Genomic DNA, 23,131 nt, shown 5'->3' with positions numbered 1-23,131 from the left:
CGGTTCTGGGGAAGAAGGTAGCGCCTCAAGCACATCCAGAAGTCACACGCCTACACCAGCAGGGCACTGTTTAACCTGAAGTATTTCCTTCCTAGTACAAAATCTGTCATACAACTCATTTTCAATACTTTCCTCCACAGGTGAGTTAAAGATATTAAATGCATCTATCCATTGTCATCTATGATTTATTGAACTTTACGGTAAGTCAAGTGGTACTGTCAACTTACTTAACTGTCTAGCTTATGCTAGTTTCAGATAAATATTGACTTATCCTACTATTCCCTAGAATTTTTTATCCACGTATTACTGAGATGTAAATTTGGGGAACATACACTTACTATAGTAACAGCTGCCCTAGGTTAGGCAAAGGGTCTTTCCAGCTTGCTAATTCATTGACAATGCATAAAAGCCCAGTTGTGACTCTTCTACTAAATGGAAGAGAACAGGAATTTTTCACCTTGGCCTTGCAACTACAGGACTCTGAAATTAGCACAGAGCACTAATTCAGATCATGCGTTGCTTTTTATACAGTCAAGTAAAACATTTCTACCAGCATGTAATTTATGTTGTGACAGTGCACCTTTGGGTGCTGGTAGAACCAGGCTGCTTCAGCACTTCTCTGGAGAACATTCTCCATCCCCTTAACTAATAGCTTAGTAAGAAACGTCACTGGATCTTCTCTTTTTCATTAGCTAGCTTTATCCTTCTTTATCGTTTTGTAAAATTAGGGGTTACACTTGCACTAATTTACCTTAGCATAGAATTGTCTCAAGAGATTATGAAAAATTTTGAAACAAAGACAGCAAATAAATGTATTGCTTGTTTTGCTAAAGAAAGAGAAGATGTTCTTCACTGCTCTAACAGCTGAAGAAATAAAATAACAGATTTATTCCACCTAGTAGAGATCCATTATTCAGCACATTTTATCCAAGGAACACATTTGTGAACCTGCTACTATTTCCCCTTTTCCAAAGGGGAAAAACCACCACCCAGTCCTAGTAACATCAAGCTGCCCTCATCTGTCATATTCTGGTCCAAATTCGATAGTACTTGTTTAAACTCAAAGTAATTGTAAAGGTTTTTATTCTGGAAGATGTGCATGTATTCCAAAGCCAAAATCCAGTGAATTCCTGTCGGATAACCCGACCGAAAACCCCGGGACAAACAGACATAACGACCAGCGTTCTGTGCCGTAAGCCAATTTATTACTGCGTGACATTATCTTATATAGTGTCAAAGTGTCCCGCCCAGGAACCCAGGACCCCACCCACTGTGTTCACGGGCACCCCAGACCCTTCCCTTCGTGCACACAGGCACAACCCAGAATAACCCCACAAGTCCCTGCCAGTGAATTTCCTTTCCAGTGAAATATGGTGTCTGGGATGAAGGGGGCAAGGTAGTCCAACATTACATCCTTAATGCAATACAGTTGTCCTAAAAAAAAAAAATTCCTTAGCAGCTTTGCTGACAAAAACCTCCTCAGATACCACCATATTGTCTTATGTTACTAGTACCTCTCTACAAAATGTCATGCTTTAATAAAATTGTGAGAGAAGTATTGGCCAAATAACTCTTGGATCTTAAACCCCTCGGGTTAAAAAGAAACAGGCCTGGATTTTTTCCCTTTTCCCTAAAAGTTTTTGTGCTATTCTGTAAGATACCACTTTCCCACCTCTCAGGTTCGACATGTTAGTGAAGCTACTGATAAAGAGTATAGATAGGTGAACTATCACAAAATATCATCAAATGGTTAAGATCTTTATCTGTTTCAACCAATCTAAATAAAACTGATGTTTACTATATGCAGACTCAACATACAACAACAAAAAGTGAGGGAAAATGAACAAAACATTCCTGACAAGACCAAACTGACGACCCAGAAGCCATGTGGGAAAGTCTCTCCAACTCAATATTTATTTTATTCCACCTTCAAAGCTGGATTTTGAGTAATAATAAGCATTTCAAGCAATCAGTGTATCAATTCACCTTTTTGAATCAGAATTCAGTGAAAAGATGCTCAAATGTGGAGCAACCTGAAGTGAAATTTTTTGAATATTTTGTCAGGTACTTCAAAGTTAGCTACCTGTTGAATTCTGGATGAAACTTAAAGAAAATGGAACTGCTTGTTCAAGCATTGCATTGCATTGCTTGAGCTCTGCATTCATTCACACACACACGTGCACTAAAAGAGGATGACTTCAGGAATCAAAAGAATTTGATAAAGACTTAAAAGGATTTTTTTTTTTTTTTTTTGGATAAAAATATACAATCTTCCAAAAACTAGCTAGCCCAGGCATTTTCAAAAAACAGATTATTTAAAATTTCCATAACATGCAAGTTGGTTCGCAGGTTAATAAACACAGAAATAAGTTTTCTGAATCCTTACCTTCTGTAATCAAAACCAATTATATAGTACATTTTATCTGTCTTTTATAAGACAATACTATGGTTTAAAGAAAAAATAAAGGTAAAGGCATTTTTTTTTCTAAGCACAATTAAAAATATTACTAAGAAAATAGGAGCAGACACCTCAACTTTTTCCAGTAAAATTTAAGAAAGAGAAGAGGATGGTTACAGTAAAAATGTGCATGTTCTTCTAACCCTCATGTGGGATTGAGTTCTCTTCTCCCTAACCTTTCCGTTCCAATATTTTTCAAGATTTAGTCAATGTCCTTTTAAGTATTAGTGTAAAGGCATTAATTGTTCAATGGATCGTTAGCTCATGGGAACCTCGTTTTACCCAGATTTTAGAAACAGCAAAATCTAGAGATCATTTTACAGAAACGCAGTACATCTGTTGGTCTTGCACACTGAATGATTCAAAGTAGCATACTTTTTATTTTAAGCCATACTGCCACCTAGTTGACAACCTAATGAACTGTGCTGGCCTGAAACAACGCACTGTAATTACAGCCAGAGCCTTTGAATAAAACTGAATTGTTTTCTAAAAACATGTTTGTGCAAGGATTAAGATACCAGGAGCAATGAGCACCTCAGCTAACTTTCTCATCTGTTAAAAGCTCTCTGGCAGTACAAGAGCAGTTGCAGAGTTCTGCACAGAGACCAAATTTATTCAGGTAGCACTATGATTTCGTAGTTCATACTTCTTTGTAGTTACAGTCGTGAAATAAATATACCAAGTATAAGTCAAAGCATTATTTAGACTCAATACCATCAAGTAAGGAATTAGTCTAAACATAACAATAAGCTGAGGAATAAGCAGTGAGGAAGGGATAAAATAAACACCAAGGAAGGGATGTAACACATTAAAGAAAGTTGGTTCTGAATGATGCTTCCATAAAACATGTTGAGCTGCGGCATTTTTCTCACATGATGGGCTCATTAAGGGCAACAAACTGCTCTCTTAACCAAATTTCGTCCAAAAAGGTCAGGGACAAGTCAGCAAGAGAAGCACCTGCAATCTTTTGTTCCCCCAAATGCAGGCACTATTGATGTTTATTCCCAAAGTTTTGGAAAGGAGTTATGTTATCTTCAGAACTAACTCATGGAGACTTTTTTTTTTTTTTAATGTGTCTAATAAAGTATTAGTTTAAGTAATAGTTTTTCTTCTACAAATCCTTCGAGACAATTTAAATAAAGTTGCTATTAAACATTTTGGGATTCTTACAGTAACACCTCAAAATGAATTAAGAGTTCACTGAGGTATGGAAAAGTTGTTTCTTCTCTGCTCATGGAGAATGTTGACGTTGGTGAAGAAGGTTCCTGCCTCTGAGAACAAGTACCTAATCCTATATATTTGCATCCTGCCATAGGTTACCGTGAGGACACCCCTGCAGCACGCGTTTTGGAACAGCTCCCAGCGGAGGTCAGAAGCAGCAGGAGATGGTAAGGAGCACAGGAGCTGTCTCCTCCTTGTCCTGCAGCACACTCAGAGCTCCAGAGACTGCAGAAGACGAGCAGACCTTCCCCTGTATTGGGTACCCAGTGTAACATAACAACAGACACAGCCCTAGGCTGATTTCCGCAGGAAGGGAGGCAGAAATATTCTGTGCATGTTTCTCTATGAATACAAGACAGTACTTAAAGGCAAAAGGCATGAGAAGCCAAAATAGCAACAGTTTGGCAAGAACTAAACTTTCTTAGTGAAGTATTACAGGTTGAAGCACTCTCCTGCTGGCTACACATATAGTTATCTTCTCAGCTAGAAGAACCATTGCCTTGGCTATAACAATACACAGCTGGCACTGAGGTGTCTGAGGAACTAAACCAGAAAAAAAAGATACCGGTTTCAAGCCAGCAACACCTCAGCGTAGTTACCTGTAGGCAAGAGACACGGGAACTCAAATACAAGTGGCACAAGAATCAAACTACGTGATGGTATACATAAAAACACCCAGAGAAACATGTGGGAAGATAAATACTCCTGCTCTTGTGCTCCTTGGTTGGACTCAGGCTGTGGAAGGTGGCGCTGACAGAAGAGATGCGCCACAGATCAGCCATCTCCTCACAGACCCCCAGCGTGGCAAAGCCTGCCCAGAGGCAAGTAGCCTAGAAACTTCAGCAAGTCATTTGAAGACTTTGGATGGGACACTGCATAAACAAATCCGTGTGAAAAGATTAAACCCTACACGATAAAACAAGAGGAGAGAGAGAGTGGCCTCTGGGCAAGGCCCAGGTTTATTAACAGTGCCAGGGCGCTCCATGCTGAGCAGCGAAACACCTTTTTTCCCCTCTCGCCAGTGATTCAGCCACCCTCACACCTCCAACACCCACACCAGGTTCAGAGTGGGCAAAACCCCAAAGCTGCCCCCCTTGGCCCCTCACCAGGCAGTGGGGTGCAGGCCAGACACGCCGCACCCACCTCAGGGCCTGCAGCTGGGCCCTGGGCCTACAGGGGCTGAGGGGAGGCAGGCGGGTGTGAGCGGGGACCCCCATTTCCCCCTCTCCTCTTCGTCTTCTGGCAGGGAAACCATCTTTGACAGCACCACAAACTTCCACGAAAGCACTATTTCTGTACATTTTATAGTGAAAGAGTCTTTCCATAAAGTTCACAGCGACAGCTTGGTGCATTTAACACCACACAACCTGCATTGTAGGGGAAGATCACGCTCACTGGGAAGGAAGTTGCTTTTCATGAAAATCCAGTGATTTACTTGGCACAACCCTAAAATATTTATTGGAAGCAAAGATTCCAGGAAACGTAATATTTTCCAAAGCACAACTCAGAAAGCATTCTTTGCCGAAGGTTTGAAATACGCCATCTAGATCTGAGTGCCACCGCTGACCCCAGATTTATTCCTGTCAAGGCCACAGTTGGAAGCTAGGAAGGGAGAGCGGAGGGCTGACCTCTCTCCTGCAGCTTAGAGACAGTGCTACAAAATGAACACCAGATTGGTGACTCTCAGCCATTAACTGTTGGCCATGACAGCTGTTGGAAATCACGTTTGCGACTCTCCACAGCTTTCCAACCTTAGAAAGTACATTTGGCAGCCTAAAAAATACGCTGCACAAAACTTTGTCGTTGCTTTAATATTTTCTGCTATGAATTCTACCAGTGTCAGCCATTACATAAATTTTATACTAAATTTGAAAAAAAAACAATTATTTATAAAATATGTTTTTGTACTTAATATGTCAACGACATTTGGCTTTCTAACAAAGCCAACATATAACTCATATCTTCAGCTACAATCTGAAATCTGTATCCATCTTTGGTAATACCTGCTTTAGATGAAATAAAACATATATTTGCTGGTGAAACACACTGGTCAAATGGTGCATGTTCCAGCAAATGCTTTTTCTTTTTCAGCAGATGCTATTACTACTGACAGTATTCCAAGTAACTTGAAATATTAATGCAATATTTACTTAGCAACTTTGGAACCTGTCAAATCGTATTTCTGTGATAACATTTGCAGTTCAATCAGCTTTTTTTCATTTATTTTTTTTTTTTTTTAAGTTCCTTATATTCAGGAAACTTCTATCTGAAGCTGCAGAAGAAGTGCTACTGCTGCACAGAATGTGGCTGGCCTGTTATCAGTTTTATTTGTATGCTATGATGATCCTGAGATTATATTCATCCTCACTAATGTGAGGAATTTAATCTGAATGGAAAATTTCAATACCTTTTCTGATAAAAACAGGTACCAACCAAACGTGGTTCTACATTTTTACATTCAAAAAAACTCTGTGATATTTCCCATGGGAATTTGGGACTCCTGCTCTCTGCCGAGCTCAGATCCCCCATCCCACTGCTCCTCCTCCCACACCAAGTGCATCTATAATCTTCCTGCGCTACTTCTGCTCAAACCAAAGTGGGGAGGAGGGACATGAAGGAGAGAAATTCATTTCTTTCCATTCTCCCTGCATACCAAAATAAAGTTTTTGGCCTCCTACCTCCAGTTTTTAAATCCTTTCATTTTATATAGCCTCAAGTCCTTCCAAAAAGACTTGTTGGAATTCCACCTGTCCTTAGAGTAGCTGTATGTTCATTGCTTCTTGCCCTGGATATATCCCCATTTTCCAAATTATTCCATGCTCACAGAAGATAGTAGTGAAAATTAAAAAAATAAAACCAGTAATATCAAAGTTCAATTATTCAACCTGTTGCAAAATCATGCCTGACCAAGCAATCATTTAAGAACTCACTCACCTTCCAGCTTTTTGCTGTCAATGGCACTATTCACAAGTTGAAGTGAAGTGCTTTGCTGAACACTCAACATCAAACATTTGCTAAACCTAAAAATGTTTGCTACAAGTAACAAGTTTCAGTATCTTGGCCAGATTTTCAGTTTTTATCCGAACTGCATTCCTTGAAAGAATATTAAGTCTCAGTTCTCTTCCTTACATTACAAACTGCACTCCAGCTAGCACAGGTGGTGCTGTTAAAAAACAATCAAGCCGCTTATGTCAAATAAACATGGTCTTAAGACAAAAAATAATAATTTCCAGTACAGTAATTCTAAGCATCTCTCAAATACACATTTTTTCAAATACCATGATGAAAACCCAGATCAACAAGTTATTTTATAAAACTCAAATATATTCTTAGCTTGAAAAAGATGTTAATCAGATTCAAAAGTTATCAGATTCAAAAAATAGTTTTAAAATAAGAAAATATCTTTCTTTTGTATTTAGGTCAAATAATAAGGATGGCCTTTTTATCACATTAAAAAAAAATAAATCAAATACTACAAAGAAATATGATGGCAGTCCTTTTTTCCTCATTTTTCTCCCTCCTTCCCCCCCCCCCCCCCCCCCTTTTTTTTAGAATTATTATTCATTTATTAGGTACACAATTATTTTGTTGTTAGCAAAAAGCCAGAACGAGCAAATACCACAAAACTCAATGGATGATTTCAGTAGGAATAGTAGCATACTAGGGCTAGCACATACTGAAAAACAGAAAAAGAGTTAGTCTCTTTCAATTTTGTTTTTCATAATTATGCTATACAAAATAAGCTGGTGTAAGAGGCTGGGGGGAGGGTAGGAATCAGAGGCTCTTTGGCTGAGTGGATGTGTTACATTAATTTCTTAATATGTGAAGGAGTGGATTACCCCTCTAACAGCAATGGGAAATTAGTTTCTTCATTTCTTCATTAAGACTGTGGGAGGGAAATTAATTTTCTACTCTGGTTTTCAAAATTAATTGAATATATCTTTATTAACATGATAAATATGTACACATACTTTTTGGTTGAAAGAATTCTCTAAATTAATCCTAAACAGACATTTTCAAAGCAGTTCGTTAGCACATGGATTTTTGTTTAGTTTTCTGAGGTTATATAAACATTGAAGAAATTGATCGCCTAAGTTTTAATAAAGTTATCTACAGAAAAAAGCATCTCAAAACAGTTTGTCTAGTATTCATTGAACAGTACATTAGTGAGCTTTCTTTTTTTCTGCTCTATATTTGTACCTGTGTTGTTGCAGTCTAACATGTGCCTAAGTGTTACAGTTTCACACGTGAGTGTATGCACCAGAAACTGTATTTGGTGGCTCTAACGGGAAAGCCCAGTTCTTGAAAACATCATCCTCTTAGCTTGAAGGTGTCTAGATGCCTCCATGGATCTATATGTATCTGTAAATTCACTTAGGTGAATTTACAAAGCATCTCAAAAGTTGCTCACTTCATTTCCTACACAGTGTTTTTATATCTGTATTGCAAACATAGCTCCTATGGTGTAGTTCCACCACGGCATCATTCTATTCTTTTATCTACATTCTGTAGTATTCTTCTATATACAAAGTCAATCATCTCAGTTATACTAATGGCTTTTTGATTTAATCTTCCACTACATAAAGTACAATCGTATCCTCTAACATCTTTCAAACTGAAAAATAAATCAAGCATTTTTTCTAAAAAAATTAGGTTTTTAGGTACTGAAACAAACTATCAATGGCTAATTTTCAAACTGTCTGAAGACAGCAAGGCAGCATGCTTTGATCAGACATAAGTTGCAGAATGAACACAACAATATCACAGCAGCCTCAAAGAGCCTATAACATAAGGAAAGTAAGATCTTCAGGTTCTTTTGGCCTATAGGCTAAAAAGCATGGGAAAACTCCTAATAGCTTCTTAAAACTTAATTTTCCTCAAGTATCAAATGCATTATATGGGGAATATGACTTGAAAACAAGTCTTTTTTTTTTTTTTTTTTTTTGACTTAGTCTTCCTTGAATGAGGGACAAGTCCATGCTATTTTATGGGGCCTCTGTCTCCCCAGACAAATAAGTAATCGTGACCAAAATTATTCCAATTAGGCTACCTTCATTTAATCTTTTTTTGTTTTTTAAACTTATACGGTTGACCTTGCAACTTCTACCATCTTTCACATGGAGTGTATTACTCTTTTCTTAAGAGTCTTAAGAAAAGAATCAGAAAATAATTTCTGTGAAAGGTCACTGCAGTTACTGTAACCCAAATGCAAACTCTAACCTCTACCACCAATTCCTAAGTCACCATTTTCTGTTTAAAAAGATGCGTAATGATTTGACAGTCTTGACTTGAAAAAAAAATCACCTTGATATATAAAACTATAAATGAAAGTTTGACTCTCTGCATTCACAGACTATTTTCACAATCCTTGAGAAACAACAACCTTTAAGGAGACTGTCCCAAATAATCGGTTAGATCTTCCAGATGTTTTTCTGCCTGAAAATATTACCTACGTGGCTGGAATATTTTGCATTCAGTTTCTATGTTCAAATAATTCAAAAAAGGTTATTTCCTAAGTTACACACAAAAGACAGGAAAATACCCACATAGTCAATGGAAATTTGCCTTTGCAGAAGTTCCTCAAGTCACCTCCATTTCATGGGCTCCACCTTAATTCATATTAATTGAATGCTGGAGAATTATTTTAATTGAATTGTTCTGCACCAAGAAAAGCAGATTACAAGTAAATAAGCAAACAGGGGATACATTAGAGCTGATCTCCTTCCTTAGGAAGTTAATAGGAAGTTTACGTTTGGCTGGTCAAGAAAAGAACATCTTTTTTATAGACACAGATCATAGGAATTAAATAAGCAAAGTTTATAGCAAACAAAATCAAGACTGTCTCAGAAATATTCACACAATATAATTCAACCTGTTTAATCCATTTTTACCAAAATAGATCTTCTCTTTGAGAACTGCTGACAAGGAAGTTGCAAAACACAACCAGAAGGAAGAAGCAGAACAAGTTCCTCACTTGTTTTGATAACTCATTGTTTCATTAGTAGCTTAAGAAACCTCAGCAAGTCCACAGAGCATCTTTGTTAACATGTTAACCATAATTTGCAAAGACAAAATTAGTGGCACTCTTCGCCCAGAGTTAAAACAATTAGATGTCAAAACAGTTCAGCTTTAACACAAGTAAAAAAAATAAATAAATAAATAAAAATAAAAATAATAAAAAAATCTCTTTTTTTTTTTTTTTCCTATTGTTCCTACTAGGGGAACTTAAAGGAGCAGAACAAGTATGGATGAAAAATAACTAGCAGATGAGATCTCAGCCACCTGAGGAAAAGCCAATGGCAAAACAATCTATCTGTCACCAAAACCCTTCCTCCAAAGGAAGGAAAAATCTCTTATCCAACCTGTGATTTGAACAGCACAGAACAGAGCTCCTTCCAATAGTGTAACACTTATTAAAATTTGAAGTCTGTTTTTTTTTTAAGCTAGTGGTGCTGTTTTAGTTACCTCACGTTCATGGAGGAGGTTGATGAAGGCCCTGCAATTCTCCGTGTCAGAATGCCAACACAAGCTTCTGCTTCTGTCACAGCTCCAACAAAACCACCACATCATCCTCTCCAAGGACTTTAAAGAAAACACACACACACAAACACAAAACAAAGCCACACAACGCAAACAAAAGGCAGCATGCTGCCTGAGATCAAGGGAACTTCAGAAGACATTTAATAATCCAACAAACAACCTCAAATTGAGGAGGAAAAAAAAAAAAAAAAAAAAAAGCTTTTTATAGGAAGTATCCTCAAACTCTTGGTCTTGAGCCAGGACTCAGTAATTTTGTCCCATAGGTAACAAACTTGGGATGAATGGGGCAACGTAAGACCATGCTTACTTAGCACACACCCACCTGTAAGTCAGATGAGAATGGCAGTGCACAAAAGCCATGAATAGTTAGAACGCAAGCCCAATGCCCAGACTTCCAGCCCAAAGACATCTGTTTCCTTCTTATCATATGAACTTCCTTGCTTAAAGAAAAGAACAGCAGCACAGTTGGAGGTGCCACAGCAGTCCCACAGCATACCACCCGTCTTCATGAGCCATCACAATGATCTACGGGATCTACCATGTCATCTACCCAGCAGTTTCTCCCGAAGCCAAATCGTTCATCGCTGGTGTTCTTCCTGAGCTACAGCATTAGTCAAATAACTACTTGGTTGCCTGCGTAGGATAAACTAGATTATGACTCTGAGAAGGGTCATTAGTCAAGCATTAAAGAGTTTAGCATCCTTTGCGAAATAGCCTGGCTTTGTTGTAAAGCACCAGGAGTTGTACGCACATCCGGGATGTAGTCACAACTATTCTGTCAGAAATGAAAACTGCTGTTTTGGGGGCCACAAAACAAAAATAGCCATAAGATGTTATACCAGTTTTCCTCATTTAACCTCTCTGAGAAGAGGGAGCGCCTACCTAAGTTCATCACATATTTCCTTAGATCGGAAAATAGTTAAGGCAGCTTGTAATCATTGATTACAAAAATTAATTCTGTGCTAACTGAAACCAGGACAACCTTAACATAAAAAGAAAAAGAAAACAAAACAAAACAAAAAAAGCTTTCCTTCAGTCTATTATATGAATTTTATTTATTTTTTAGAACCTGCCTTTAGACCATTGCAAAGACTACCTGCATTGTCAGACCCGTGCAGGCTGTCCCTGACACAGACATCGCTCTCTCATTCAGGTTAAAAACCTCAGAATTCTCACCAACTGCTTCCTCCAATTCAATTAAATTCACTTTTTTCTTTATCTGGCTATGTAGTATCCCAGCCCATTTTCTAGAAAGCATAATTGACATAAAAAGAATGGCACGTTACCATGTGCAGAAAAAAATATATAGGTAGATCAACACCACTGTCTACAAAAACAGAATTAATGAAAAACACTACAAACAAGTTTGTAGTCTGTGTATCAACTCTAACAACCATTAAGTCTGCTTGCACCTAAAATAATTATCTCACCTACACTGACTGCTACTCACCAGTGGAAATAAGTTGAATTTTTATGATTATGTCCCTAAAGAAAATCCCTTTCTCACCCTAAAGCAGCCCTCCCACCTCATAAAACCCACAAACACAAAAATTTCTAGTGGATCAGTCAAATCGAAACTGACTGTATCACAGCAACAAACGAAAAGCTTACCAAAAAACTCCACAGCTACCACAATAAATGCCAGGCATAGCAGACATCAGCTTCATTGCATTTACGCACATCAGAAGCCCGCATTGCTGTGACTGCTGCTCCAGCTGAACAAGATCAAGACGAAACCAAAGCTGTCCACCTGGTGTTGCAGCACTTCACTTACAAGTGACCTGGCAGCTCAGTTTCAGTCTGAAGTGAAACGTGAAAAAGAAAAGAAAAGGGAGGAACATGAATACAGGGCATCAGCTGGTCAGAGAAATGCCTCACAGGAGATGTAATGCGACAGGAGTAGTTACGGAGCTAACTAATATTCCCAAACTTGAGCAATTTAGGAGGTGAGACTGAAACATCAGGGCTTTTGCTCTACTGTCACAGGTGTACTGAGGCTGGGAGGGCCCTCTGGGGGTTATCCTAGCCAAGCAGGGCCACAGCCATACAGCTGGTGAAGATCTCCAAGGATGAAGAGAAACTTATCTGGGCAACCTGTGCAAGCACTCAGTCAACCACACAAAAAAAAAGGAAAAAATAAAAAAAGTGTTTCCTTACACTGAGGGGGAAGCTCCTTTGTTGCAGTTTGTGCCAATTCATCTCACCTGGTGACTGTGCACCACCAAAGAGGCTCCATCCTTTTTGAGTCCTCCCCTACAGCTGTACTATGTACATAAATATGTATTACAAGCAGGTGATTTTCAATCCTGCAAGGCTTTTATTGACCCTCTGTAAGCATTTTATTTGTGTAACTTTCCCATAAATGTTTGCAAATGTTTGTATAAACAAAGCAAATATAAAGCAATTACTAACAATCCATGTAATATTATATAATACTAAAATCAACAAATATTAACTTGCTAATTGGATGTATGACTACTTTTGTTATTTATGTGCTATTACAAGTGTTAACTTATTGCTCAGAAATACTGGTTAACAGTTTAGTTTTATTAACTGAATGTTCAAGTAGGTGCAGGCTTTTTTTTTTTTTTTTTTTTAAAAAAAAAGTCTTTAGGAAAAGTTCTGCCTTATTTGGAAAATTAACAATTAACATTAACCTATGAACCTGTCCTTAAGATCTTGTTGTTTTTGTTTGTTTTTTCTTAATAACAAGAACTACTAACTTCTCACATTTTGTTTGTTTTTCTCTTAAACTGCCATAGAAGATGTAGGTAATTTATTTATTTTTATTTTTTTAAGATAAAAAAGTGACTAACTCTCCTATGAAAGGAGCAAGCAATAACACCAGTAGAGATCAGTTTTATGAGCTAAATTCAAACTTTCAATTCCAAGGAGCCTCATGACCAACACTTAAAGCCTTCATTCACCATATCTTCTGGGGATGAAGCAATATTCTTAACTAATAACTAAGTGACATGCATAGCAGAAATTTAAGTATATTTAAAATGTGCTTAAAATTCTATTCTAGCTAGCATCATTAAAATGGTAATCTTGATTTGAAATACAGATTTAACAGAGGGAAGTTTGTCACTCAACGGGATGTTGTTCTTTATGCCTTTTATAAGACCCACCAACTTAGCCAGGGTAAAAAAAATTACACTTCTATAGAAAGGCAGAAGGGACAGCAGGTGGTACCTGAGGAAGTATTTGTCTTTCCCAAATATGAGTTGGTCTGACATAATCCTTCCCTCCAGCACACCCTGCGTGGAATAGTTACCCAGCACTCTGATACACTTCAGTCAATTGTTGAGACACTTATTACTGAATGCAGTAGTTTAAGAAACCCTTTGACATTAGCTGCACTAAAACAGTGATTAAAATCTAAATTATGCCAGATTAGCTTGAGTAAAAAGGCATCACTTCTAAATCAAGCTAGAGTTAGCTGAATTTCTGCCCAGGTACAAACACGGGAACTTCAAATACAATTTTGTGTAGCAGACAATGTACAGCACGCGATGCAGGAAATAAAATAAAGCAGCACAAAGAGCCAAACAGATGCACACACTTCCAGAGTCCACAAGAGGGAGTCATTCAATTATACAATCATTTAACTTATGTTTCAAAGCTCTACCCGCAGCATATCACAATACAAACGATTGATAAACACTGCCTGAGAAATCGGACAACAGCTACAAGGAATTTAACGTTTGAGAACTTATGGTAGGCTATATTTGCATACTGGAGTGAGAAAAAGGGTGTTACTTTTCCTGACTATGCTAAACAACCAAAAAACATCCTTGATAGCACAGTCTGAATGGGACACAGCTAGCAAGGGGCTAGATGCATTCCTGCCCCAAAATACTCCAAACAGAAAATAGTCAAGCCTATTATACTTGGCTATACTGAAGCAGATACACTGCTACTTATTTGCAGCTAAGTAATTAATAAATACAGAAACAGCTTGGATTGATATCACACTCTTCTTGGGAGGCGTGCAGCGTATTTTACTTACACTGAAACACACCACGGAGTTGTTGTGCATTCATGCCCCTGTGCTGCAGCCGTCCATGGGTATTTTGCTGGTTGGCAGGCTCACAGAGACCCTCACGCAGGAGCTTGGGCTGAGAGCTGAGCAGCAACACACAGGAGGAAGCCACAAAGTCCTTTATAAAGTACTGGGCATTTCTCCTGTTTCCCAACAGGTAGCCACCAGGAAGTCTCAGCTTCCCTCTTAGCATTACCTGGACAATAAACAACCTTTTCTTTCCTGGTACAATGCAGTTCTTCTTAGACCTCAGTTGCATTGGAAGTAAATACACAATTGTACTACGGAGCTTTCTGTTGAGATCCCCAGCAGCTAAAAAGCATTAGAGCAACCAGCTTAAGTTACACACTCATCAAGTATCTCTTAACTGCAATGTTGATGTCACTAAGTAAATATTTAGCCACAGTCATCATTCCTCCAAACTGTTTTCCTTATCCCACACATTACAAGTTTCTGTTTTTCTCCCGCAAGTATCCGATCACTTCCAGCAGCATTATCCCGTGCCCTTTGTGTACTCCCCCCTGCTCCTGTGTACACAAACCACTTCAGCACTCAAATAAATAGCGCAATCCAGTGACTACAGGAAAAGCTCTAGCACAAATCATGCTCAGTCCCTGAATTTCCTGCTAGCAAAATTGTTCTGATCCCACAGCCCAAAAGTTACGTTGGTGTGTGATTTATGACTGAACGTGACTGCCTCATACAATAGTACCAGAACATTTTCTTAGCTGTCTTCTCCCCTTACCCTGTGTGGCTTTCCAAGCACCGCTTCTTGTCCTTGCAAAGTGCCACAAAGCGTTGGAGACCCCAATGGGGAGCAATGTGTCCGCCTCGCTGGCGGAGAGGAGTTAGCTTTAGAAGCGTGAGAGGAAAAGAAGGGGGGCTAAGGGGGCAGGCAGAAAATGTAAGCTGGATCTTTTGCCCTACCTGGTGAGAAAGACCTGGCGGAGAGGAAAATGCTGTAGAATGCTGTTTGATAAGTAGATGCTGGGAATGGGCAACAAGTTTTGGGGTGCGCTGCCACCCGGGCGCCCTCCTCTCCTCACAGCTCGCCCTCAGCTGCTACCCGCGAGTTTTATTTCGGGGCGGCGAGGACCAAACGCGGTTTTCAGCGCTTTCATCAACCCAGCAGGGAGAAAGAACTTCTCCTCAGCCCTGTTTGACAACAACGAGAAGCCTTCAAGAAGCGACGACGGGATTTCTCCGGGTCAATCGCTAACCAGGAGCGGTGCCGGAGCTGCTCGTACCTTGTCCTCACGGCGGGTCAGGGCGGCTGAGGGGACAGCCGGAGCCCTCGGCGGGGCTCCCTCAGGGCGTTCCCTGCCCGCCCCGGTGCCGGCTGAGGTGCGGCCCTGCCCCTCGGCCGCTCCCTTTCCAGGAAGCGATCGCTACGGGGCGGCGGCCCCCCGGCAGACACCGAGAGGGCCGGAGCCTCGGCAGGGCAGGTAGGGGAGCCGGCAGGGCCCGGGGAAGAGCGGGGGCTGAGCGCGGGCGGCCGGCGGGGGGCTCGGCTGCGGCAGCCGCCTCAGGGAGGGGAGCGCGGGCTGCTGGGGCTCGCTGAAGGCAGAGCGGGTGCCGTGCTGGTTGACACCGGGGAGCTGCCTTCTCTCCATTAGAGAGCCCGGGGACTTTTCGGGGAGCTCCCTGAGGGGGTTTTCTTGTTAAGGTGGCCGCCGAGCCCGTGTGGCAACTCTGTGGGGGTCCCCCGGAGGGGAGCGGGGCTCGGCGCCACGTGCGGGTGTGGTGCCAGGGAAGGTGCGGAGACACGCAGGACCTGTTTGTGGGGCGGTTTTTGTCTCCGCCAGGGCACCATTAGCCCGAGCGGCGTGTAGGTGCTTGTGCTGGGTGACTTCACCTGTGGGATTCACGCAGGGTTCAGCGCCGACACCTCGGAGGAGCGATTGCGCCGTCGTGTTCCCGAGTTTCTGCCTGACGGAGCCCGGACATGTTGGTGGCCTTGGCCCTGCTGTGTCAGCTCCAGGCTGTGGTGGTGTCCGCGGTGCCGCACTGCGCTGAGGCACGAAATGACCCGAAGCACCCGGAATCCGAAGACGGTAACTGACTTTTACCACAATTTTGGTCTTCCTGAAGTCAAACTGTATCTAGGTTTTCTTCTACTAACTTCTAAACTACTTTCTTCCTATGCGCGCAAATGCCTTCCTGCTTCATGAACACACTTTACAGTTTTATTCTTATTTTTAGGGTGCTTGAATCCCTTTTGCTGAAACGTGTGATAATTTGGGTGTCAGTAATATATGTGTATCAGATTCACCAGTAAGCGAAGCTTGGCACAGCCGAGCTTTTTCTAAGTCTTTGGATTATTGTCAGTGATATGAACAGAGAAATGTCAAAATTTCCAAAGTTTGAAATCTGTATTCAGACGGTATTGCTTTGATACTATCTGAGCACATTACATCATAGTTTTGTATATCTAGAATTCATTTAAAGTGTTTATTTGCTTGGTGTTTGAGACTTTTTTTTTTTCCTCAGTGCCAGATCCCTTACAACACCTTGAAATATAGTGCTGATATTGCAGTTCCCTACTTTGGAAGGAGGGAGGTGGAAAGGAGGTAAAAACAAATTTAGTCTTCAAGAAGGACTCAATCACTGTGATGCTGAGCCATCATAGTTAAGCCCTGATGCTTAACATTTAAGTGTCAGGGCTTCGTAAAGGAATTTTTAAGATAGCTGCCCCGTCTCCTCAGTGAATAAGGAGTGCAGAAAACTTAACACAGACTTGCAAAAGCCATCGCATTGAGCAGGAACTCCTTCAGGGTAGTAGGTTGATCAGAAAACATAGCTAGCAGAAGAATGCTGAATACAAGTTATTCATTAAAATCCATATTGCTCTGGGGCAAAACACACAGCTGCCAGACTGCTTCTACCCTCCCAAGTTCACAGCACAGAACCCTCTTCTGGCAATAGACTTGGTTCTCTCATTTTTTAAGACAAAGTTGGAAAGTGGGAGGCCCATCTCTTTTATCCAATAATTTAGCAATTAGAACAATTGCCAAGAGTATGGGGTACCTGCCTTGTGAAGTTACCTCTTCAGCATTTTCTGAGCCTCTTTTACCACTAGAGTGACTTTATTCAGCACATCGCATGGATGCATTTTTAATTAAATGTTAGGCATGCTAAAACGGGATTTACCATCTTGTTGCGCTATGGCTCAAGAACTGCAGTTCCGTCACGTATAGCAGAGAATTCAAGTTCACGTCTCATTCTTCAAATACTATCTTAATCATGGGATCATATGTAATTTGGAGGTGGAGACAGGTAAACATTGACTATGTCCTATAAAGTAACAGAAGGCACAGGTAAATGGATGAAGGCTCTGAGAGCAAAAAGGAGCTTGTATCACTGGGAAAAAGGGGTCGTAGGTTCTACTGTATTCTCCAGGCAGCCCCATTGTGCACTTCATTCATTAAAATGCAGCAATTATCTAAGTTAATTGAGAAGTATAGTTAATAGCACTTGCAAAGAAAGGTATGAAACACTACTGAACAAAACCAAAGATCTGTTTCAGACGTATTAAGTTACTCCTATGTGATTTGCAACGAACCAAGATATCGATAATATTTATTTCTGTGTAATTCTTTTCCCTTTCTAGAGAGCAAAATATTTTGAGATACCATTGCCAGATCTAATAGTCACTATTAGGATAAAAATTCCAGAATGATGTGATAATCCAGCCAAACAAGAACACAGAGCTAATTTGTAGCCAAATAACTTTATTCTGAATCTCATCTCCTTTTTTAGCTGTCTGCCTTGGTATGTAACAATGCTGTTTCTGAATTACAGTTGCAAAAATAATCCTCTAGTCATCTTACTAAACCAAATAGTCTGGATTTCTTAGAGCGCAGATTTGGCTTTCACTGAAAGCCAAGCCAGAAAACTAGTTCTGTCATATAAAGATGGTATTTCTTACAAGAAGCTATAGCAAGAACAGGCTAAAACTTGACTATGAAAAATGCCTGGTGAGAAAACACATTCCTGTATTCCAAAGCCTTCTACAATTTCACTAACTTCTGGAATCTTACCTTACAACTTACTCCACGAGGCTTCATAGGGCTTGTAATAAGCACAAAAGAAGAAAAGAATTAAATTTCTTCAGAAATGCCTGCTGCCAGTAATATTCCTATCATGGACTACTTCAAAACAAATAAGCAGGGTAATATGCCAATCTTTACATAAAACTTCCTGCCATGGTTGTGAAAGGAACTATTCCTGTGAGTAGGACTCTGGCCATGATGTAAAATCTAGTCTATAAACAAACACTGGAACTCACAGACACCTGAATCTTGATAAATGTATTTTGAAGATTCTTTTGGAAGATGACTTATTTTTTCTTTCCCCTCCAGTAGGTCAGCATCTTGCTGGGTTTCAATCAGACTGGATTTCTGCATTCTCTGATTATGCTTTGTTCTCAAAGGCTCCAGTGAAAAACTGATGCCCATATCCCAGAAGGGATAATACTAAATCTTGAACTGCCAACTGCTGTCTTGAGAACCAAATTCTCTTGGCCATTATAAGAAATAGCTGAAATGCCTTATGAGAGGAAAATATGTCCATTTTATATTGCATAATTGGAAAATTTAGCAGCAAAGACAACATATTAGGAAGAGAGCTCGATGTTTTTTTCTCCTCTATGTAGTTGAGAAGAAGAGAACTTCTACAGGAAAAAGTTGACTCAACATAGTCCCTTTAAGATATTAACCACTCTTTAAAAACAGCCTTCCTAACTTGTCTTAAATCACTTTTTTTTTTTTTTTAAACTAGTGTTCACATCAGCAAAGGAGGCCAATTTATTCATCGGACGACGTCTTCTGAACAACAGATTTGATTTTGAAACATTCACACCGGATAACCTGGAAAGAGAATGCTTTGAAGAGTTGTGCAGTTATGAAGAAGCCAGAGAAGTATTTGAAGACCCTGATAAAACGGTAGTTGTTCAAACAAATTGATATATAATGAAGGAGGCTATTGAATATACAATTACTGTATTTAAATACTATTTTTTACAGCAATTAAAACAAGATGATTGCTTATTTTATAGCGGTAGAGGCCCAAATTAGATACGATTATTGCTCTTGATATGCAGTGAATGTGCTTGCATATGTACTGTTGCGTTAAAGACTTGAGATAACGGCTCCAATTCTGCACAAACAATCAGAAATGAAACTTCAGAAGTACCACTTGTGGCTATATCTATATGCATTTCAGAATCTTAGTAACTTCTCAGCATCTGGACAGAATGTGTTCCAAATGCTCTACGTATTAATTGGCTAATCTCATCCTTATGTAATGCGAAATAAGCGTTTTATAAGAGAGAAGTGCATGCTAGATCTACATCTCAGCTATTGCTGAGTATGAGTAGCATAATTTTTAAGTTGCTACCTATATGCACCTTGGAAAAAAATATTATTTAGACAAAACAAATGAGAAACTTTACAGCCCAGTAATAGAACATAATAATGGAATAATTAATAGAATAATAATAGAATACTTGCTGCGTGTAGCATTAATCTCTTCACGATCCTATACGTGCTCTGCACTAACCTCAAGAGCAAGGAACACCTAACCTGAAGGTGGAAATGCTAGTTTGCAATTGCTATCATTTCCTTAAGGAAAAGATGAAAATGTTAAATCAGACTCTTTCTGGAGTTTTGCTAGACAGCAAAAGTAGAAATTATGGCAAAACACATTCAGCGCACTGCAGTTACACAACATGAAGGTTTTTCTCTTAAAGAATCCTATTATTTTTCCCAGCTAATATGAATTCAAATTCTGTTCATAAAAATGTCTGATTCTTAAGAACTTGACTTTGCCTCATTGATACTCCTATGTAGGGATTACAAAGGTTAACTGTCACCATTTTTAGTATCACAATATTTGCTAACTTCTGCAGGCAGCAATGTCTCTATGATGTAACAGACAGTTAAATGCAGTTCAGTATTTCACCAACTGGCATTTTATTCTTTGTGAAATAGTATTTTTTATGCAAATTTGAATGTATGACATAAATATGATGGGATAAGCAAGTACAAATCCCTCATCAAGAGTTGCTTCTGTTTATGCCATTGTTAAATTCTGCCTACAGTACCACATTTTATAAAATGCTCAAGGTTGCCAATTATGGATCTTTTATAAATCTGATCCTTTGTATTTTTATAGATGGATTTTTGGAAAGACTATTCAATTAAAGGCCCTAAAATAAAAACAGGTAAATCATCTTTTTATTCTTTTCTTCTTTCCTCATATTGCAACGTCTTGTATTTGTTAAAACAGTACCTCCTTAAAAATACACCAGTTAGCAGATCTACAATTTGATCAGGGTCACAAGTATGTGAAGAAGTATTTGGAAGGCATTGGAGGAGAGACATCTCAGAAGCTTCACATACAGAAAAGGGAACATCTACTCGCCTCTGCTTTAAGCTGAATGTGAACTGTGTTGCACTGATACTATGGCTTGTCAGAGCACACCAGACATTTGTGGAAAGGAACAGCTTTACAGCACAGCAGAATTGATATTTCATAGTGGACACTGTAGAGCATGTAGATGGGAAAAACCCTGTCTGAAAATAACCAATATTTTATTTCCAGGTGATGAAACACTACAAAAGATTAACGTCACAGGACTTCTCATCAGTCTAGTTGCTGCTGGAGTAATGTTAGTCATAATCGGACTGCTTATCTTCTACTGCTGCAAAAGCAGATGCAAATCAAGGCAACCACCTGGGTAAGGAACTTCACTGCTTAGAGGGGGGAAAAAAAAAAAGTAAAAAATCCACCTTGGCCTCTTACAGCGTAATTTAAAAACCACCACTGGTTGCACTGGTTGGTCTAACTGTGTTCTCAGATAAGCCAACAGGAGCTCTAGTTCTCAGTTTCCTGGAAGCAAAGCTAGGTGAGGACTAGCAGTAAGTAGTTTCGCTGAAGTTAATTAGTAACAAACAGCACTTGCACAGCTGACACACATTCTGTTTTTGTGTTTGTGTGTCTTCTTGGGTCCAAAATACCCTTGCTTAAAAACAGAATCAATTTAATAGGTTGGGGCCTGCACTAGAAAGTCTAAGTGTGCTCTATTTTGCTTTCAAAAGTAGAGTGCACTTCATGGCATTTAACCTGCTTCAGATGTGGAAGGAGGTAGGTTGGAGGAAATGCTTCTCTATCGATTCTCCAGCCCTGCTTCATCCTAAACTTCAATAGAAGAGGAGTCTGTTCTCTTCCCTACCCATTTCCCATTAGTGAACTATTCTTACCCTGTGGTCTGAGGAGAGTATTTGGATTCTGTTGTTTATGATCGTTAATGGCAAGGGCAGTTTTTTTATTATTGTTTCACAACAAAGACTTTATATTCTGTCTTCCATTTATTAAAACAGAAGCCGCTACTTACAATGCTGTTAACTTTGTTTAGGTACTTGGATTATGCAAGAAGTAGAAGACGTAACTCTACCAGCATCTTCAGAAGGCATGAAGAGTTTTCTTTAAATCCAGTTCCTCTCAGAACTGATGATTCAGGACTACCAACTTATGAGCAAGCAATTACTTCAGGTGGACAGCACGAGGTACCACCACCTCCTTACCCAGGGCCCCCAAAAGGGGCACGGGTGTTCAGAAAGTCCATGTCGCTCCCTGCCCCTTAGCTACAACCCTCCTGCTGGAGAGAGGGGGTATTACTGAAGCATAACATACTTTTTTAAAGTGCGCTACCTTGCATATTGCAAGACAGTTTACAAAAATGTGAAAGATCTTTAGCATAACTAGGAAAAAGTGAAAATCCCATTTGGGAGAAGTGATCTGTTGCAAAGACTGCAGGACAATTCTTTGCATGAGGTTACTGCACTAAGATGAGGGAATGTATCGGGATTAAGTCTTGTACTGTTACACTCTTCCACATGCACTTTGAGCCACCCCATCATACTATTGATGTTTCATTAATAGTTTCATCTTGTTTCTTTAGAAGGAACAGTATTTTAATTGGTTTCATAGACACTAACCATTTTTGTGACTTGATGTTTTCAATCACTAAGAAATCTACTTTATTGTTTGTTGCATTCACTGCTGTGTAATTTTCTATTCATTCTAGTAATAGATTTGAGTTTGAAAATTACTTTATGAGTTGATCAAGTATAAATACGTTACTGCTTCTGGAATACATTGGTTTGTTTTAGACATTGCTGGTTAATACTACTTAATTTTATGTATTTTTGTGATTATTTTGGATGAAGAGGAACCGTTAACTGCAAGACATGTTACCCACTCAGACAAAGTATACTTTAATCAAAAGGTTTTTTGATACTCCAACATGGTATTTAGTGTACTACCAGTCTTTTTTTTTGGGGGGGGGATGCTAAGCACAGAGCTAGAGATTTGTCCCTTGTTATGGTTAGGAAATTATGGTTAGGATACTTTGTCTGGGAAGTACACAGGTTCCATGGATAATGGATAATATTCCTCTTGCAGTCTCAGTATATAAATGGGGGAAGAAGAGACATTTTTCTTGTGGAATAACATGCCAAACTACTCCAGGCTTTTCTCTAGATTTTTCCTGGGACACAAACATACTAGTTAAATGGGACTGACAGCAGCACTTTCAAGGAGAGGGATTTCACAGGGATTGTAAAAGTTCAGATTCTGTACTGTTTTATGTAATGATGTACGCAGCTGGCAAGATCACAAATAAACTACAGAAGTTGGACTGAAACCTACTTAATCACTTGAACTTTGATTTTTCTGCTATTCCTAAAACTCATTTGCAAGTGATTCTATGCAATGCAAGCAAAAATCTTGACCTTCATATAATGAAAAAAAACCACACCTAGGATGAGTAACTTTACTGCTAAAAGAACTTACAGCATGGATGT

At 39.4% G+C, this 23,131-nt stretch overlaps 2 protein-coding genes across 3 annotated transcripts in view; one reads left to right on the top strand and one right to left on the bottom strand.

Annotated features, from left to right (window-relative positions):
• CCDC73 (coiled-coil domain containing 73) overlaps positions 1-12,214 on the bottom strand; it is a 73,469-nt gene extending 61,255 nt beyond the window's left edge. Inside the window, exon 1 of the mRNA XM_084521261.1 lies at positions 12,098-12,214. Coding sequence (XP_084377387.1) covers positions 12,098-12,180 — 83 coding nt within the window. The 5' untranslated portion in view covers positions 12,181-12,214. The remainder of the gene's footprint in view (positions 1-12,097) is intronic.
• A 3,044-nt stretch (positions 12,215-15,258) lies between these two features.
• On the top strand, positions 15,259-22,975 carry PRRG4 (proline rich and Gla domain 4). Of its 2 annotated transcripts, none has more exons than XM_084521259.1 (6): positions 15,259-15,709; positions 16,137-16,318; positions 19,044-19,207; positions 20,439-20,487; positions 20,868-21,003; positions 21,682-22,975. In XM_084521259.1, exons 2-6 carry the CDS (start codon positions 16,210-16,212, stop codon positions 21,908-21,910), a joined length of 687 nt encoding a protein of 228 aa, XP_084377385.1. In that variant the 5' UTR covers positions 15,259-15,709; positions 16,137-16,209; the 3' UTR covers positions 21,911-22,975. The 2 variants fall into 2 exon arrangements, with proteins under 2 accessions (XP_084377385.1, XP_084377386.1); XM_084521260.1 differs by lacking the exon at positions 15,259-15,709 and adding an exon at positions 15,820-16,019.
• The last annotated feature ends 156 nt before the right edge of the window (positions 22,976-23,131 follow it).

Source organism: Aythya ferina (genome assembly GCF_964211825.1).
Source record: "Aythya ferina genome assembly, chromosome: 5".
Lineage (NCBI taxonomy): Eukaryota > Metazoa > Chordata > Aves > Anseriformes > Anatidae > Aythya > Aythya ferina.
Note: the sequence above shows the minus strand (reverse complement) of the source record. Positions and strands in the feature narration are given on the sequence as shown.